At 44.8% G+C, this 15,052-nt stretch overlaps 1 protein-coding gene across 4 annotated transcripts in view; it reads right to left on the reverse strand.

The window, feature by feature from the left end:
• Positions 1 to 13,993, reverse strand: part of SMAP1 (small ArfGAP 1) — a 188,529-nt gene extending 174,536 nt beyond the window's left edge. For 2 of the 4 annotated variants that reach the window (XM_069599494.1, XM_069599492.1), the window contains exon 1: positions 13,472 to 13,993. In XM_069599494.1, the coding sequence (XP_069455595.1) occupies positions 13,472 to 13,589 (118 nt within the window). In that variant the 5' untranslated portion in view covers positions 13,590 to 13,993. The remainder of the gene's footprint in view (positions 1 to 13,471) is intronic. The other 2 variants (XM_069599495.1, XM_069599493.1) reach the window with 1 other exon arrangement.
• Between the last annotated feature and the right edge of the window lie 1,059 nt (positions 13,994 to 15,052).

Raw genomic sequence — 15,052 nt, forward strand, 5'->3', positions numbered from 1 at the left:
TCACGGATTGCTGAAGCTTGGCTTTGAGAATTTTGACCAGTGGTCAGAGGACTGGAAAAGATCAGTTTTTTATAGTTTTAGCTGGTTTAATTTTATTATTCTTTTCAAGTACATTTTCATGCCTAGTGTGAGTTAAATATAAAGTTCGAGGTACATTCTGTTGTTGTTTAAAAGACTACCCTTTCCCTACTGAACTACCTTGGCACTTCTGTTAAAAACAGCTGACCTGTATATGTAAGTCTATTTATTTAAATTATGTGTTCCATCAATCTATGTCTGTCCTTAGATCAATACCACACTGTCTTGATTACAGTAGCTTTATATTAACTGTTGAAGTCAGTTTATATAAAAAACTGAATGTTCTTCAAAATTATTCAGATTTGGGGGTCTCATCTGCATTTCTTTATAAATTTTAGAGTCAACTTGTCAATTTCCACCAAAAAAAGCCTTCTGAGATTTTGACTGCAATCATTTTGAATCTACAGGTTAATCTGGAGAGAGCTGACATCTTAAAAAGACTGTGTCTTCTAATCCATGAACATGGTGTATCTCTCCATTTCTTTAGGTATTCTTTAATTTCTCCCAGTCTTTGGCAGTTTTCAGGATACAAGTCTTGCATTTATTTTGTTACATTTATCACTACGTTTTCAGATTTTATAAACTGCAAATGGTAATTTTAATTTCTATTTCCCAACTGTTTGTTGATGGTATACAGGGATAATTTTTCTATAATCATCTTGATAAACTCAATTACTGGTTCTAATACTTTTTAAAAATAAATTCCTAAGGATGTTCTACTTAAATGGTCATGTTGCAACTGTTAAACTACTCAAGTGCTTCAGAGATTTTAAAAATAATTTCTGCAAGAATGTCTAACTTAAACTGTATTCACTTCACCTTCCTATGGGCTTCCCTTGTAGCTCTGCTGGTAAAGAATCCACCTGCAGTGTGGGAGACCTGGGTTCGATCCCTGGGTTGGGACAATCCCATGAAGAAGGGAAAGGCTACCCACTCCAGTATTCTGGCCAAGAGAATTCCATGGGGTCCCAAAGAGTTGGACACGACTGAGCAACTTTCACTTTCACCATCTTATGCCCCCTTAAGTGTATCCCAAGCAGTACCTATTATAAAAATCTAGGTTCAATGTATAACTTTTTATCACAAATCCACTTGTATGTAGTAAGCAGAACAATGACCCCAAAGACATCCAGTATCTAGATCTGTAAATATGTTACCTTCCATGGCAAAAGAAACTTTGCAGATATAATTAAGGCATTGAGATGGTGTTCTTTTGAATTATCTAGGTAAACTCAACATAATCATGGCAGTGACGTAAGCAGAGAGTGAGAGATCTGAAGACAGCACCATGAAGATGGAGGAAGTGGCCAAGAAGCAAGGATCCCAGGTGACCTCTATAAGCTGGAAAAGTTTCTCCCTAGAGTCTCCAAAAGGAACACATTTGATTTTAGCTCAGTAAGACTCATTTTGGACACCAACCTCCAACATAAGATGATACATTTGTGTTGTTTTAAGTCACTAAGTTTGTGATGATTTGTAGTATCAGCAATAGGAAATTAATATACTAGTGATGATCATTCCACTTCAGTAAATATACTTCTGCACGTTTTTAATCACTATGCTGCATACCTGAAACACATTATAAACCAACTATACTTCAAGTTTTTTAAAGTCCAGAATAAGTCATAATTTTTTGTAAATTTTCTTACATTGGAAGATAAAGCTGTCCTAAATATGATTTGTTACAAAATTTTAAAAATTCCTTTTTCTTTTTAAGTTTGCATTCAAGCTGATCACTTGAAATGCACGCTTTAAAAAAAGATCAGTGGGAAACATCTGAGGATCTGTCATCAATCACTCTTAGAAGCAATCACTTGGATCTCATAAAATGAAGAACAAAAGTTGTGGATCAGGGAGTGAAAAGAATGGAGGATTACTGGCCAGATTATAATTATCTCCCCTTTGTACCCTCAAAGTCCTTACATTTACCACTCGAAATGCATGTGAACACGAAATCAGCACATATTTCCAACAGCATCTCATGTAAGCTCCTATTTTGTTTTAAGCAAAATACTTTCAAAAAGTCATTTCTATATGATATTATGGGTAAATGCCATTCACAGTTAACAAAACTCCATGTAACATCTTAGGCAAAAAATACTGACACTGACAAATGTACATGACTAACTGAAAACGCACCTACAGGTCTCTTTTAAAATGATGACTGAAAGCATATCTTGGCTTTAGTAGTTGACTGGAAGAGGTGGGAATTGCTTTGATTTTACTCTACTCCAAAAAAGCAGTAAAATGAAAAGGTTTCACATAAAAGGACTTCTCAACCAGTAAAGAATATTCCTGTTAGCTACATGATACGCCTTGAAGCTAATTAAAAATAGTAACACGTAAATTTGCTCAGCAAGACCTAAGTCATCAGTGAAAAGTCTTTAAAAAGTATAAAAGTCTGATCATGATTCAAAGTTCAGTAAGTCCCCCAAATATCTTATACCCTCAGTAATAATTATAGACCCTCAATAACAAGTTTTTAATTAACAATAATAGTAAATACTAGCATAGAAGTAACAAGAGGCAGGGAATTTAGGAACCAGCACAGACCATGAGGGAGATGAAATAAATCTTTGCAGTAAGGCTCAACAAGGACAGGGACAACTGGTCACCAAGCAGTTGTCCCTGCTTGTCCCTTCTAGCAGAGTCTAGAAGCAAAGCTTAGACTCACACCTGGCTTTACTAACTTACCCAAGGACACTGCTTTCCAATTCTACCATGCTAATTCTATGGTACAGGGAGATAATCAGTACCTGACCTAAGGATGTAACTGCAGAAACAGAAAACAAAGAAGTTATGTGGAAGACCCCCCTTCCAAACAAAAACACTAAAGGACTTCTCTATCGATTCGATCAATTCATAGAATAAAGTTTAGTGATCAGAAAAAAAAATTCTATTTTGTTGAAATTGGTATTTTGAAGTCAGGCTGGTTATGCTATTAAATGCAAAGAGATAAAGTAAAATAAAGACTGTCCACATTTGAATACATTTAGCAATAACCTCTCTGACGAAGACCTTACGTTTGGTGGTGGTGCTTTAGTTGCTAAGTTGTGTTCATAGGCTGTTTGCAAACCTATGGACTGTAGCCCGCTCCTCTGTCCATGGAACTTCCCAGGCTAATGGAGTGGGTTGCCATTTCCTTCTCCAGAGGATCTTCCCAAACTAGGGATTGAACCAGAGTCTCCTGCACTGCAACTGAGCCACCAGGGAAGCCCCTAAATCAGCTTGAAGGTGATAATCTCTTCCCGCAAAATAATCTCTTCTATCACAAATTTCAACTACAAAAGCATATGTTTTCTTTCAAGCATGTAACATGCAGCTAGCAACACACACTCTGGAGCTAAATCTCCCGGGTTCAAAATCTTGACTCTATGGTCCAGGTTCCCAACTCCATCTCATCCAGTAAAGCTGGGAATTTCCTCTAATGCTTATACCTGCTCCTCTGGCCGATACCCCTAGGCTGGGTTCTAGAGATAGCTGAGATATGCTGAAACACTGAGGTGGTCTGCTGATACTGTCTGCTGATACTGTCATTGTTTAGTTGCTGTGTCTGACTCTCTGCAACCCCATGGACTATAGCCCCCCAGGTTCCTCTGTCCACGGGATTTCGCAGGCACGAATACTAGCGTGGGTTGCCTTATCCTCCTTCAGAGGAATCTTCCTGACTGGGGAGTGAACCTGACTCTCCTGCTTGTCAGGGGGATTCTTAACCACTGAGCCACCTGGGAAGTGGGGTCTGCCAACATACTGGAGGAAAATACACACTCTCAATAATGTTGTAAGGCCCCCAAGTCTACCCGCAAGTGTGCTACTTCACTAAGAGGACTCACAGGACTCAACGCACACGTGTACTCATGGCTACGATTTCTTACAGCACAAGGACACCAGGCACACTGGCAAAAGGAAAGGGAACAAAAAGCGAAATGCGAGCGAATCAGGCACAGGGGTGCAGAAGTCCTCTTCCGGCGGGGCTGCACTCAATACTTCTCAGCAGTGAGTTCTGACAGTGGGTGTGAAAGGCTGCAAGCCAGGGAAGCTCATCAGAGATTCCGTGCCTAGGGCTTTTACCTGGGAGCTTGCCTCGCCCATGTGCAATCTCCAGACTCCCAGAAGAAAAGCAGGTGTCCAGCAGAAACCATACTATTTGCATAATGCGTTTAGGCGCAGTGACCGACATCACTTAGGGTGATGAGCCCCTTCCACATCCAAGCTCCTGGATGCCAGTCAGGGGCCAACTCTGGAATCAATCCTGCTTCCAACAGACCAGCAAATCCTTTAATGCGGACCTCACCTACCTGTTCCTCGATTCATTCCCAGCTCCCAGAAAAGTGCCTGAAATATATGGTAGCCATCAAAAAATTTTTTCATGAAAAAATTCCTGGCTCTACCATGTCCTAGCTGGGTATCATTGGGAAAGTTACTTAAGTTCTGTGTGCCTCAGTTTCCTCACTTGTATTACCAACTTCAAAAGATTATATTGAGGACTAATTATATGTCAATTAATATGTGTAAAATATTTGATAAGTATCTAATTACACCAGTGGCTGGCAAGAATGAAGCACTATATAATTTGTGTATCTATAACCTTATTTTTTTGTTTGTTTGAACTTTCAACTTTACAGTTTTACCTTCTCCAAGTCACAATGAATTCTCCCAATACTAAATTTCTAATGAATCTATAATCTACACATAGATTAGAATTACCTGATCATTGTTTCATATCTACTGAGCTCCCTAACCACTTTATGGACCACATCCAGAACTTTTTTAGTACATTTGACAGTACCTGACATGATACTTGACCTTTGCAGTGCCCAGAAAATACTGACTTACCAACAAAAATTATATGTTTGTTAAATCAACTTTTTACAGTGGTCCGAATGTAACACAGTCAACACTTTTGATAATAACTGCAACTTAAACAAAATGGCTTCCAAGATTCTTTGATCTTCCTCTATTGAGAAGAGAAAAATGAATTGATTCTATCCAGGGAAAAGACTGGTAATAGCAGCAGCAGCAAGGAAAAGGCTTGAGTTTATAATGTATAGAATTACAATGTCAACTATTTGACTTTGCCTTACAGAGAGAATGGGTTGGAGTCCATAAAGGTCAGTAAGGGCTATATACACATCTTGTACAGCAAGAATTAAGATACAAATTCACTTAGGTACTGAAATCAAGTCATGAAAGCCTATACTTTATAGTAACTACTTTTTAATCATTGATTTATTTTTGAGGCTACAAAATGCTGATGTTTAGATACTCATTCACCATAAATGATGTATTGTTCCTAACATATTTCACTTGTTTATAAGCGAATCAGTTCTTTTTAATTGGATAATTGCTTTATAAAGCTGCATTTGTTTCCACCACACAGCAACGTGAATCAGCCCTAAGATTACATATATCCCCTCCCTCCTGAGCCTCCTTCCCGGCTCCCCACCCCTGAGCTCCCTGCGTCACACAGCAGCTCCTCACTGGCGATCTCCTTCACAAGTGGTAGCACACATACGTCAATGCTGCTCTCTCGGCCCACCCCACCCTCTCCTTCTCCCCCATGTTGACAGGCCAGTTCTCTACATCTGTGTCTCTATTCTTGCCCTGGATATAGGTTGATCAGTACCATTTTTCTAGATTCCATGTATGTGCATTAATATACGATATTTGTTTTTCTCTTTCTGACTTACTTTATACTGTATAACAGGCTCTAGGTTCATCCACCTCAATTCAACAGACTCAAATTTGTTTCTTTTTATGCCCGAGTAATATTCCATTGTGTATATGTACCCCAATTTCTTTATCCATTCATCTGTTGATGGATAGGTTGCCTTCATGTCCTGGCTGTAAACAGTGCTACAATGAACACTGGGATATATGCATCTTTTTGAATTATGGTTTTATGGCACCCCACTCCAGTACTCTTGCCTGGAAAATCCCATGGACAGAGGGGCCTGATGGGCTGCAGCCCATGGGGTCGCTAAGAGTCAGACACGACTGAGCGACTTCACTTTCACTTTTCACTTTCATGCATTGGAGAAGGAAATGGCAACCCACTCCAGTGTTCTTGCCTGGAGAATCCCAGGGACAGGGGAGCCTGGTGGGCTGCCATCTATAGAGTCGCACAGAGTTGGACACGACGGAACTGACTTAGCAGCAGCAGCAGGGTGAACATTTCAATATTTAAAAAAAGGAAGACAAAGACGATGAACTGGGAGAAAAGCAGCCAAAGTTATAAACTGATGAGTCAGAGAGACCCATGGTTTCCATACCAGCTCCAATATCAGAACTTACACATAATCAAAAAGGGAAACCTGAGAATCCACAGAATTCTGAGAACAGAGCATCAGACTGAAGTTTACCATTCTGAGAGAAAGTTTAGATTGATAGGTCTCTTCTCTGGGTGCAGAGACCTGGGTATGGCACAACCCCGCCTGGAGGAGGCCGCCATTAACCCCACCACAGAGCCGCCAGAGCTTACACAGACCTGGGAAACAGACTCTCGGAAGAAACAAACAGAACCTTGTGCACCAGGACCCAGGAGAAAGGAGCAGTGACCCCACAGGAGACTGGCAGACGCATGGGTGGGCAGTGGCCTGCTGCAGGGTCGGGGGCACTGAGTGCAGCCGACCCCCTTCTGAAAGAGGTCCCCATTATCCTCATTCAGTTCAGTTCAGTTAGGTCGCTCAGTGGTGTCCGACTCTTTGCGACCCCATGAATCGCAGCACACCAGGCTTCCCTGTCCATCACCAACTCCCAGAGTTCACTCAAACTCACATCCATCGACTCGGTGATGCCATCCAGCCATCTCATCCTCTGTCATCCCCCTGTCCTCCTGCCCCCAATCCCTCCCAGCATCAAAGTCTTTTCCAATGAGTCAACTCTTCGCATGAGGTGGCCAAAGTACTGGAGTTTCAGCTTTAGCATCATTCCTTCCAAAGAACACCCAGGAATGATCTCCTTTAGAATGGACTGGTTGGATCTCCTTGCAGTCCAAGGGACTCTCAAGAGTCTTCTCCAACACCACAGTTCAAAAGCATCAATTCTTCGGTGCTCAGCTTTCTTCACAGTCCAACTTTCACATCCATACATGACCACTGGAAAAACTATAGCCTTGACTAGACGGACCTTTGTTGGCAGAGTCATCTCTTTGCTTTTCAATATGCTATGCAGGTTGGTCATAACTTTTCTTCCAAGGAGTAAGCATCTTTTAATTTCATGGCTGCAGTCGCCATCTGCAGTGATTTTGGAGCCCCCAAAAATAAAGTCTGACACTGTTTCCACTGTCATCCACATTACCTGCACCATTACTGGCCTCAGGTCAAATATCAGGGAGGGAACACAGCCCCACCCATCAACAGAAAATGGGATTAAAGATTTACTGAGCATGGCCCCGCCCATCAGACCCAGACTCCCCCTCAGTCAGTCTCTCCCATCAGGAAGCTTCCATAAGCCTCTTATCCTTCTCCATCAGAGGGCAGACAGACTGAAAACCACAATCACAGAAAACTACTCAAATCTGATCACATGGACCAGAGCCTCATCTAACTCAATGAAACTATAAGCCATGCCATGTAGGGCCCCCCAAGACGGACCGGTCATGGTGGAGAGTTCTGACAAAACGTGGTCCACTGGAGAAGGGAATGGCAAACCACTTCAGTATTCTTGCATTAAGAACCCCATAAACAGTATGAAAAGGCAGAAAGATAGGAGACTGAGAGATGCACTCCCCAGGTCGGTAGGAGCCCAATGTGCTACTTCTCCAACATGGAGAAGAGTGGAGAAGTAACTCCAGAAAGACGTAAGGGATGGAGCAAAAGCAAAAACAACACCCAGCTGTGGATGTGACTGGTGATGGAAGCAAAGCCTGATGCTATAAAGAGCAATACTGCATAGGAACATGCAATGTTAGGTCCATGAATCAAGGCAAATCGGAAGTGGTCAAACAGGAGATGGCAAGAGTGAACGTCAACATTTTAGGAATCAGCGAACTAAAATGGACTGGAATGGGTGAATTTAACTCAGATGACCATTATATCTACTACTGTGGGCAGGAATCCCTTAGAAGAAATGGAGTAGCCATCATAGTCAAGAGTCCAAAATGCAGTAGTTGGATGCAATCTCAAAAATGACAGAATGATCTCTGTTCTTCTCTAAGGCAAACCATTCAATATCATGGTAATCCAAGTCTATGCCCCGACCAGTAATTGCACTCATCCCACACACTAGCAAAGTAATGCTCAAAATTCTCCAAGCCAGTATGTGAACCATGATGTTCAAGCTAGATTTATAAAAGGCAGAGGAACCAGAGATCAAATTGCCAGCATCCATGGATCATCAAAAAAGCAAGAGAGTTCCAGAAAAACATCTATTTCTGCTTTACTGACTATGCAAGACTTTGACTGTGTGGATCACAACGAACTGTGGAAAATTCTTCAAGAGATGGGAATAACAGATCAGCTGATCTGCCTCCTGAGAAATCTGTATGCAGGTCAGGAAGCAACAGTTAGAACTGGACATCGAACAACCGACTGGTTCCAAATAGGAAAAGGAGTGTGTCAAGGCTGTATACCATCACCCTGCTTATTTAACTTCTATGCAGAGTACATCATGAGAAATGCTGGGCTGGATGAAGCACAAGCTACAATCAAGATCACTGGGAGAAATATCAATCACCTCAGATATGCAGATGACACCACCTTTATGGTAGAAAATGAAGAGGAACTAAAAAGCCTCTTGATGAAAGTGAAAGAGGAGAGTGAAAAAGTTGGCTTAAAACTCAACATTCAGAAAACGAAGATCATGGCATCTGGTCCCATCACTTCATGGCAAATAGATGGGGAAACAATAAAAACTGTGACAGACTTTATTTTGGGGGCTCCAAAATCACTGCAGATGGTGACTGCAGCCAAGAAATTAAGACGGCTTGCTTCTTGGAAGAAAAGCTATGACCAACCTAGATAGCAGGTTAAAAAGCAGAGATATTACTTTGTCAACAAAGGTCCGTCTAGTCAAAGCTTTGGTTTTTCCAGTAGTCATGTATGGATGTGAGAGTTGGACTATAAAGAAAGCTGAGCACAGAAGAATTGCTGCTTTTGAACTATGGTGTTGGAGAAGACTCTTGAGGGTCCCTTGGACTGCAAGGAGATCCAACCAGCCAATCCTAAAGGAAATCAACCCTGAATATTCATTGGAAGGACTGATGCTGAAGCTGAAATTCCAATACTTTAGCCACCTGATGCAAAGAACTGACTCACTGGAAAAGACCCTGATGCTGGGAAAGAGTGAAGGCGGGAAGAGAAGGGGACGGCAGAGCATGAGATGGCTGGATGGCATCACCAACTCTTTTAAGCATATTCAAAAGCAGAGATATTACTCTGCCAACAAAGTTTACCCGGAGGCTGAAAGGGGTGCACTCATCCCCATATCTGCCGCCTGTCCTCAGCTCTGTGCTTTCACATCCGCCCTTTCAAAGGTATCTGCTGAGCTGCATCTCACCTGCTGTGCCCAGGACTGGGGCTACAGGGCAAAACAAGACAGACAAGGTCCCTTCTGTCCCAGAGCTACAATCCAATCCCCGATTTCCCAATAATTACCCAAATAATGTTTAATTACAACTGTGGTGAATGTAATAAAAAACTCAAGGTGCCTCTCACATGTATAAATGGAAGCCTAATCTAACCTGGGAAGATCAGAGAGAATCAATTCCCTTGAAGAGACACTTAAGCAGAACCTGGAAGACAGGTAAACTGACCAGATAAAAAATTGTCAGCTTCCTGGGCAAAAGAAAAGAGCATATGCAAAGGCCCTGGACAGCACTCTAGGAGCTGTGAAGACAATCAAGGGACAAAAGCTAGGTGCACGGAGAGCAGCAGCCGGCCATAAGTGGCCAGGGCGGCGCTGCTCACAGCACTGCTCCAGTGCACTGAGCACACTGTTCTGAAATAATGCATGTGCTGAAAGGACTCCTGTGCAAAAATGCAGCGCCCACCAAACAAGCTCCTTCAGGGTCTTACAGCAAGTTTAGTGCTCTAATCTGATACAGCGCTTAGCAGTGTGTCCTCGAGTCAAGACTATGAAGAAATGAGTGTTTGATCTGGGCCAAGAGTTTAACCTCTCCATACCAGGCAGTCTCTAGGGTTCAAGCATCTTCTGCTTCCAACCACCCCAAAACTTACAAGGCAAGAGATGCATTTTTCATACCGACCTATACATGCTCAGACTGACAGCTAGTATTTAGCGCAGATGATAAATACTTCAAACAGTGAAGAGTACACTTTAAGTCAGCAAGGGGCTCTAAATCCTCCCTGCTCCATGAAGTGTCACCAACTAGTCACTGACAGAACTGCTTTCAAAGTCCCGTGGAGAGCTCACTGAGGCCTCAGGGAGGAAGGGCGGCACCATCTGCTTGCTCTTACTCTCCGGTCACTCAACAGACTCGCTCAGAGTAGGACCAAGAGCAGGAAACTGGCACCTATGCCATCCTTTGCTCCTTCCTCCCTTCCCAAATACTATCAAATGAGGAAGCACACACTGGTGACCCAGTAAGAAAATGTCAAAATCCAAGGGACAAACTTCTGCCAGTTGGTATAAGGCAACAGAACAGGGAAATCTCTAGCCCTAAAGTCTAGTTCTGGTACAAAGACCCATGGGGGGAGCATACTTTTTAAGAATGAAAATTAAGTTAACTAGGAAATAGCTTCAAAATACATGAAAAGTTTGATGCAGTTTGTTAGGCGGTGAAGAAAAAAAAAACATCAATACACATATACAGTATGGAGCCACTTACAATAACTGAGCTGTAAAAATAAGACCTTTAGCATGTCTTTTAAAAGCACATTTAACTGTAAAGCAATTATCCTCCAGGGGCTTCCCTGGCGGCTCAGTGGTAAAGAATCTGCCTGCCATTGCAGGAGACATGGGTTCCATCCCACGGTTGGGAAGATGCCCTGCAGAAGGAAATGGCAACCCACTCCAGTATTCTTGCCTGGGAAACCTCATGGAGAGAGGAGCCTGGCGGACTACAGTCCATGGGATCACAAAAGAAGTGGACACAACTTAGCAACAATAGCAGTTAAATAAAACAATTTTATCCTCGAATTTTTTTAAAAAGTACAATCAGAATTTCACTACCTACATTTACTACGTCAACTGGCACGCGCGTGTCCGTGCCAGGTCGTTTCAGTCGTGTCTGACTCTTTGCAACCCTATGGACTGTAGCCCGCCAAGCATCTCTGTCCATGGGCTTCTCCAGACAAGAATACTGGAATGGGCTGCCAAGCCCTCCTCCAAGGGGATCCTTCTGACCCAGGAGTCGAACCCAGGTCTCTTATGTCTCCCTACACTGGCAGAATAGTTCTTTACCACTAGCGCCACGTGAGAAGCCCTGTCATCTGGTATACATAATAAATCCAATATCAAGAAAGAAACCAAGATTTCTACTAAGAGAGCCCCTTAGATCATACCAAAGACTCAAAAACTTTACAAAATATATTTAATCATAGCAACTGCCTCACCATCTCAATTTTTTTCAATTATTACAACTATGAAATCAAGTTTCATTCAACCAATAAGTGCTTTGAACTATTTGCTTTTTTTTCCCCTTGAAGGACCAAGATGAAACAATGAAATAATTTAGAAGATCATCTTAACACGATCCTAGATTCAGCAGCATCAGGAAAAAGAGCTGACCTTTCTAAATCCTGACTGCGGCTCATGCCCTTCACACCAACCACATCCTTGAGCTCTCGGTACTCTCTTCTGTCCCACTTCCTCCACTTCTCAAAAACAAAACCACACACACAGGACCAAACAAAACCAAAATAAAAAAGACATCTATTCAATACATATCTACTGACCTCAGTGGCAATCCAACATGTGACGAATACTAATACTCCCTATTTCTCACGTCAGAAAAAGTAAAAGTTTTGTCCTAATGTGCGAAGTACCTGATTATATCCTTCTCCCACCTCAAAAGCCATAAACACAAATGTCAACGTGTGGTAAACAATGGCTTTCTCTAAACCTATAAATTATTTTAAGAAGCATTAGTGAAAATCTGACTTTACAAAGTACCTTTTGGCAGAAAGAAATCTGAACAAAAATTATTTTTGAATGGTTTCTATAAAGAAAGAAAGGGAACTGCTAAAACTGTTATTCAATCTTTAATGAATAGATCTAATACTTACTAGCATCTCTAACTATATGATTAATTACTCAAAATGCATACAATCAAACTCATATACTGGCCTTTTAAAGGCCCATTTTCCAGTATTTCACTAGTGCAGTGATGAGTAATAGAGCCTCAATACAGAAAGGAATTCATTCTCCAAAAACCACACACGTAACCCGTATCAGGTAAACAAATACTAGTGCAATAATCGGGCGTGTGCGACTCTGCCTGAAAGGTTGGCCCCAAGTGACTTTACTATGATATTGAAAAGTGCTTCATCAACGGTCCGGTTCCAGTCCAGTCACATGACCTCCCAGTAGCCGGGGACCGTCACGGTAGTAAAGGAACCTGCCAATGGCGTGTGGCTGAGTCTTGTCAAGTATCACCTGCCCACTGAGACTTGACTCAACAGCGTTAAAGAAGAACAGGAAAGCTTCAGGAAAAGTCGAGGTCAAACAATGCAGAACTCTTCAATCACCTTCCCAGAGACTGACTGCGGCTCCGGAGAACCATTGGTCTCTCACCAATTCACAAATAAGCCGGGTTTCATTTCCTACCCGTATGAGGGTTTAAAAAAAAAAAAAAACTCTTGAAACGTGTTTCCCGTGAGATTACTTATAAGACATTAAATATACATCAGTTCTCCAAAGCCGAAACATATAGGCTAAAAATAGAGTGTCTATTTCAAAGGCTGAGGCAGAAGCCCTCCAACTGAACAAACTAAAATTAGGTTCCTCTCATGTCTGGATCTGAAGAACACCCCTTCGACGTTCAAGAGACACACAGACCAGGGTCCACATATAGACTCCCGTGGACTAGCCGGTCGGAGAGAATCGAATTAAAACCTTCAGCAACACAGAAGCCCCGCGTCCAAGAAGACTCACGTTAACGAAACCCCTTCTCATTCGGGCCAAAATCCAGGCTGGAGCACAGCACGAACGCCCAGCTTCAAGCCCTTCCCCAGCTGCCTCGCTGAGCGCGCCCCCGGCGAGGACCGCCGGGAGGACCGCCGGGAGGACCACCCGAGGACTGCCCGGAGGACCGCCCCGAGGACCGGCCGCCGGCCAGGGGCTGCCGCGGCCGCCCAGCCCCGCAGCGCCCGGGCGGAGGACGCGGCCCGCCCGGCCGCCCCACCCGCCGCGGCACCTGCCGGGCGGCCCGCGCCGGCCCGGCGGGAGCAGGGGACCCCGGAGCCCCGGCCCGAGGGTCGCGCCGCGCTACCTTTGGCCTCGCAGTCGGCGCAGTACTTGTTGTCCTCTTCCCTCAGCAGCTTGGACAGGATGAGCTGGTGCTGCTCGTTCAGCTTCTGCGCCTTCTCCCGGCACGAGCGCGTCGCCATCGCGGCGGGGTGGACGCGGGCAGCAGCCGGGCGGGACGGGCGGGGGGCCGCGCAGCTGGACGCGCCGGGGGCCGCCGGGGCCGCTCGTACTCGGCCGGGAAGCGGCGGCCGCGCCGGCTGGAGAAGGAGGGGCGGCGGCGGCGGCGGCGGAGGCGGCAGCGCCGACGTGTCCCGCCTCCTCGCCGGGCCGGCCCCGCACGCACCGCCGAGCCGGCGAGGGGGAGGGGCCGGGGCCAAGGCTTCCGGGCGGCGCCGCCGGAAGGAACAGGGGCTACGCGCCGCGCATGCGCTGGGTCTCCCGCGAGCCCAGCCCGCGGGGCGCTTCCGCTCCGGCCTGGCGCACAGGTGGTTCCGGAAAGGTGCCGCGCCTTACGCGCGTGTGGACTTCCGCGCTCTCTGCAGACGCTATCGTCGCTGGGGACCTCAAGTCTGACCCCGTAAAGGACGACCTTTCCGTGTGCTTCTTTGCCTTTGCACCTGCGGCACGACATTGGAAAGGAAGAAGTAATCGTAACTGGGCGGATTTTGTCATTCATTCAACGTTTCTTCACCGGCACGTTGGAAACACACTGAGCTTGAAGCTGGAGGCCCGTATGGGACCAAATAGGCAAAACTGCCTCTTCTATTGTAGGGGATGTGACATGTGTTATTGAAGGCCGACGTCGGTTTGTGGCCACTGTGCGCCTTGAGCTATTAAGTCATCCAGTCCTTAACACAGCCGTGAATAGTGTTGTCCGCATCCTACACATGGGGACATCCTAGTTTCCCAGGTGGCTAAGACGGTAAAGAATCTTCTTGCAATGCAAGAGACACAGGTGTGGTCCCTGGGCTGGGAAGATCCCTTGGAGAAGGGAAAGGCTACCCACTCCAGTCTTCTTGCCAGGAGAATTCCGTGGACAGAGGAGCCTGGCGGGCTATAGTCCATGCGGTGGCAAGGAGTCAGACACGACTGAGCAGCTGACACACATATCCTACAGAAGAGGGCCATGTGGACTGTAGGAGTGAGAGGACTTGGCCCCACTGCTCCATGCAGGAGCTGAGATTCAGTCCCAGAGCTGTAAGGCCTCCCTCCCGTAAGGGTGAGAAGGACTGGGGCCCAGGAACAAAGGGCCCTAGGCCAGCTCGCTTTAAGGAGAAGCTGTATCACAATCACTTTTAATGCAAGAAGAATAGGGAAAGAAGACATTTTCTTAGAGCCCAGAGCTTCCCAATCCAGACCCGTGGATTTTGAACCCTGGGTGAAGGAGTCTGAATGTTTTGGTGTGGTGTGGCATACTAGCAATTTCTAACATGGGACTTAAGGAATCAGAACAAATATGGTCCAGGCCTGTGGTGGACGAATGCTGAGAAAGGCACTGGGCAGGAATCTGTGCATTTTGGGGCCAGTTCCTAGCCTAAGCCCTGCAGAGAGGTGACCCCCAACCCCAGGCTCACCTAGCCCCATTATTGCCACAGAAGAAAAT

This window comes from Ovis canadensis, chromosome 9 (assembly GCF_042477335.2).
Source record: "Ovis canadensis isolate MfBH-ARS-UI-01 breed Bighorn chromosome 9, ARS-UI_OviCan_v2, whole genome shotgun sequence".
Taxonomy (NCBI): domain Eukaryota; kingdom Metazoa; phylum Chordata; class Mammalia; order Artiodactyla; family Bovidae; genus Ovis; species Ovis canadensis.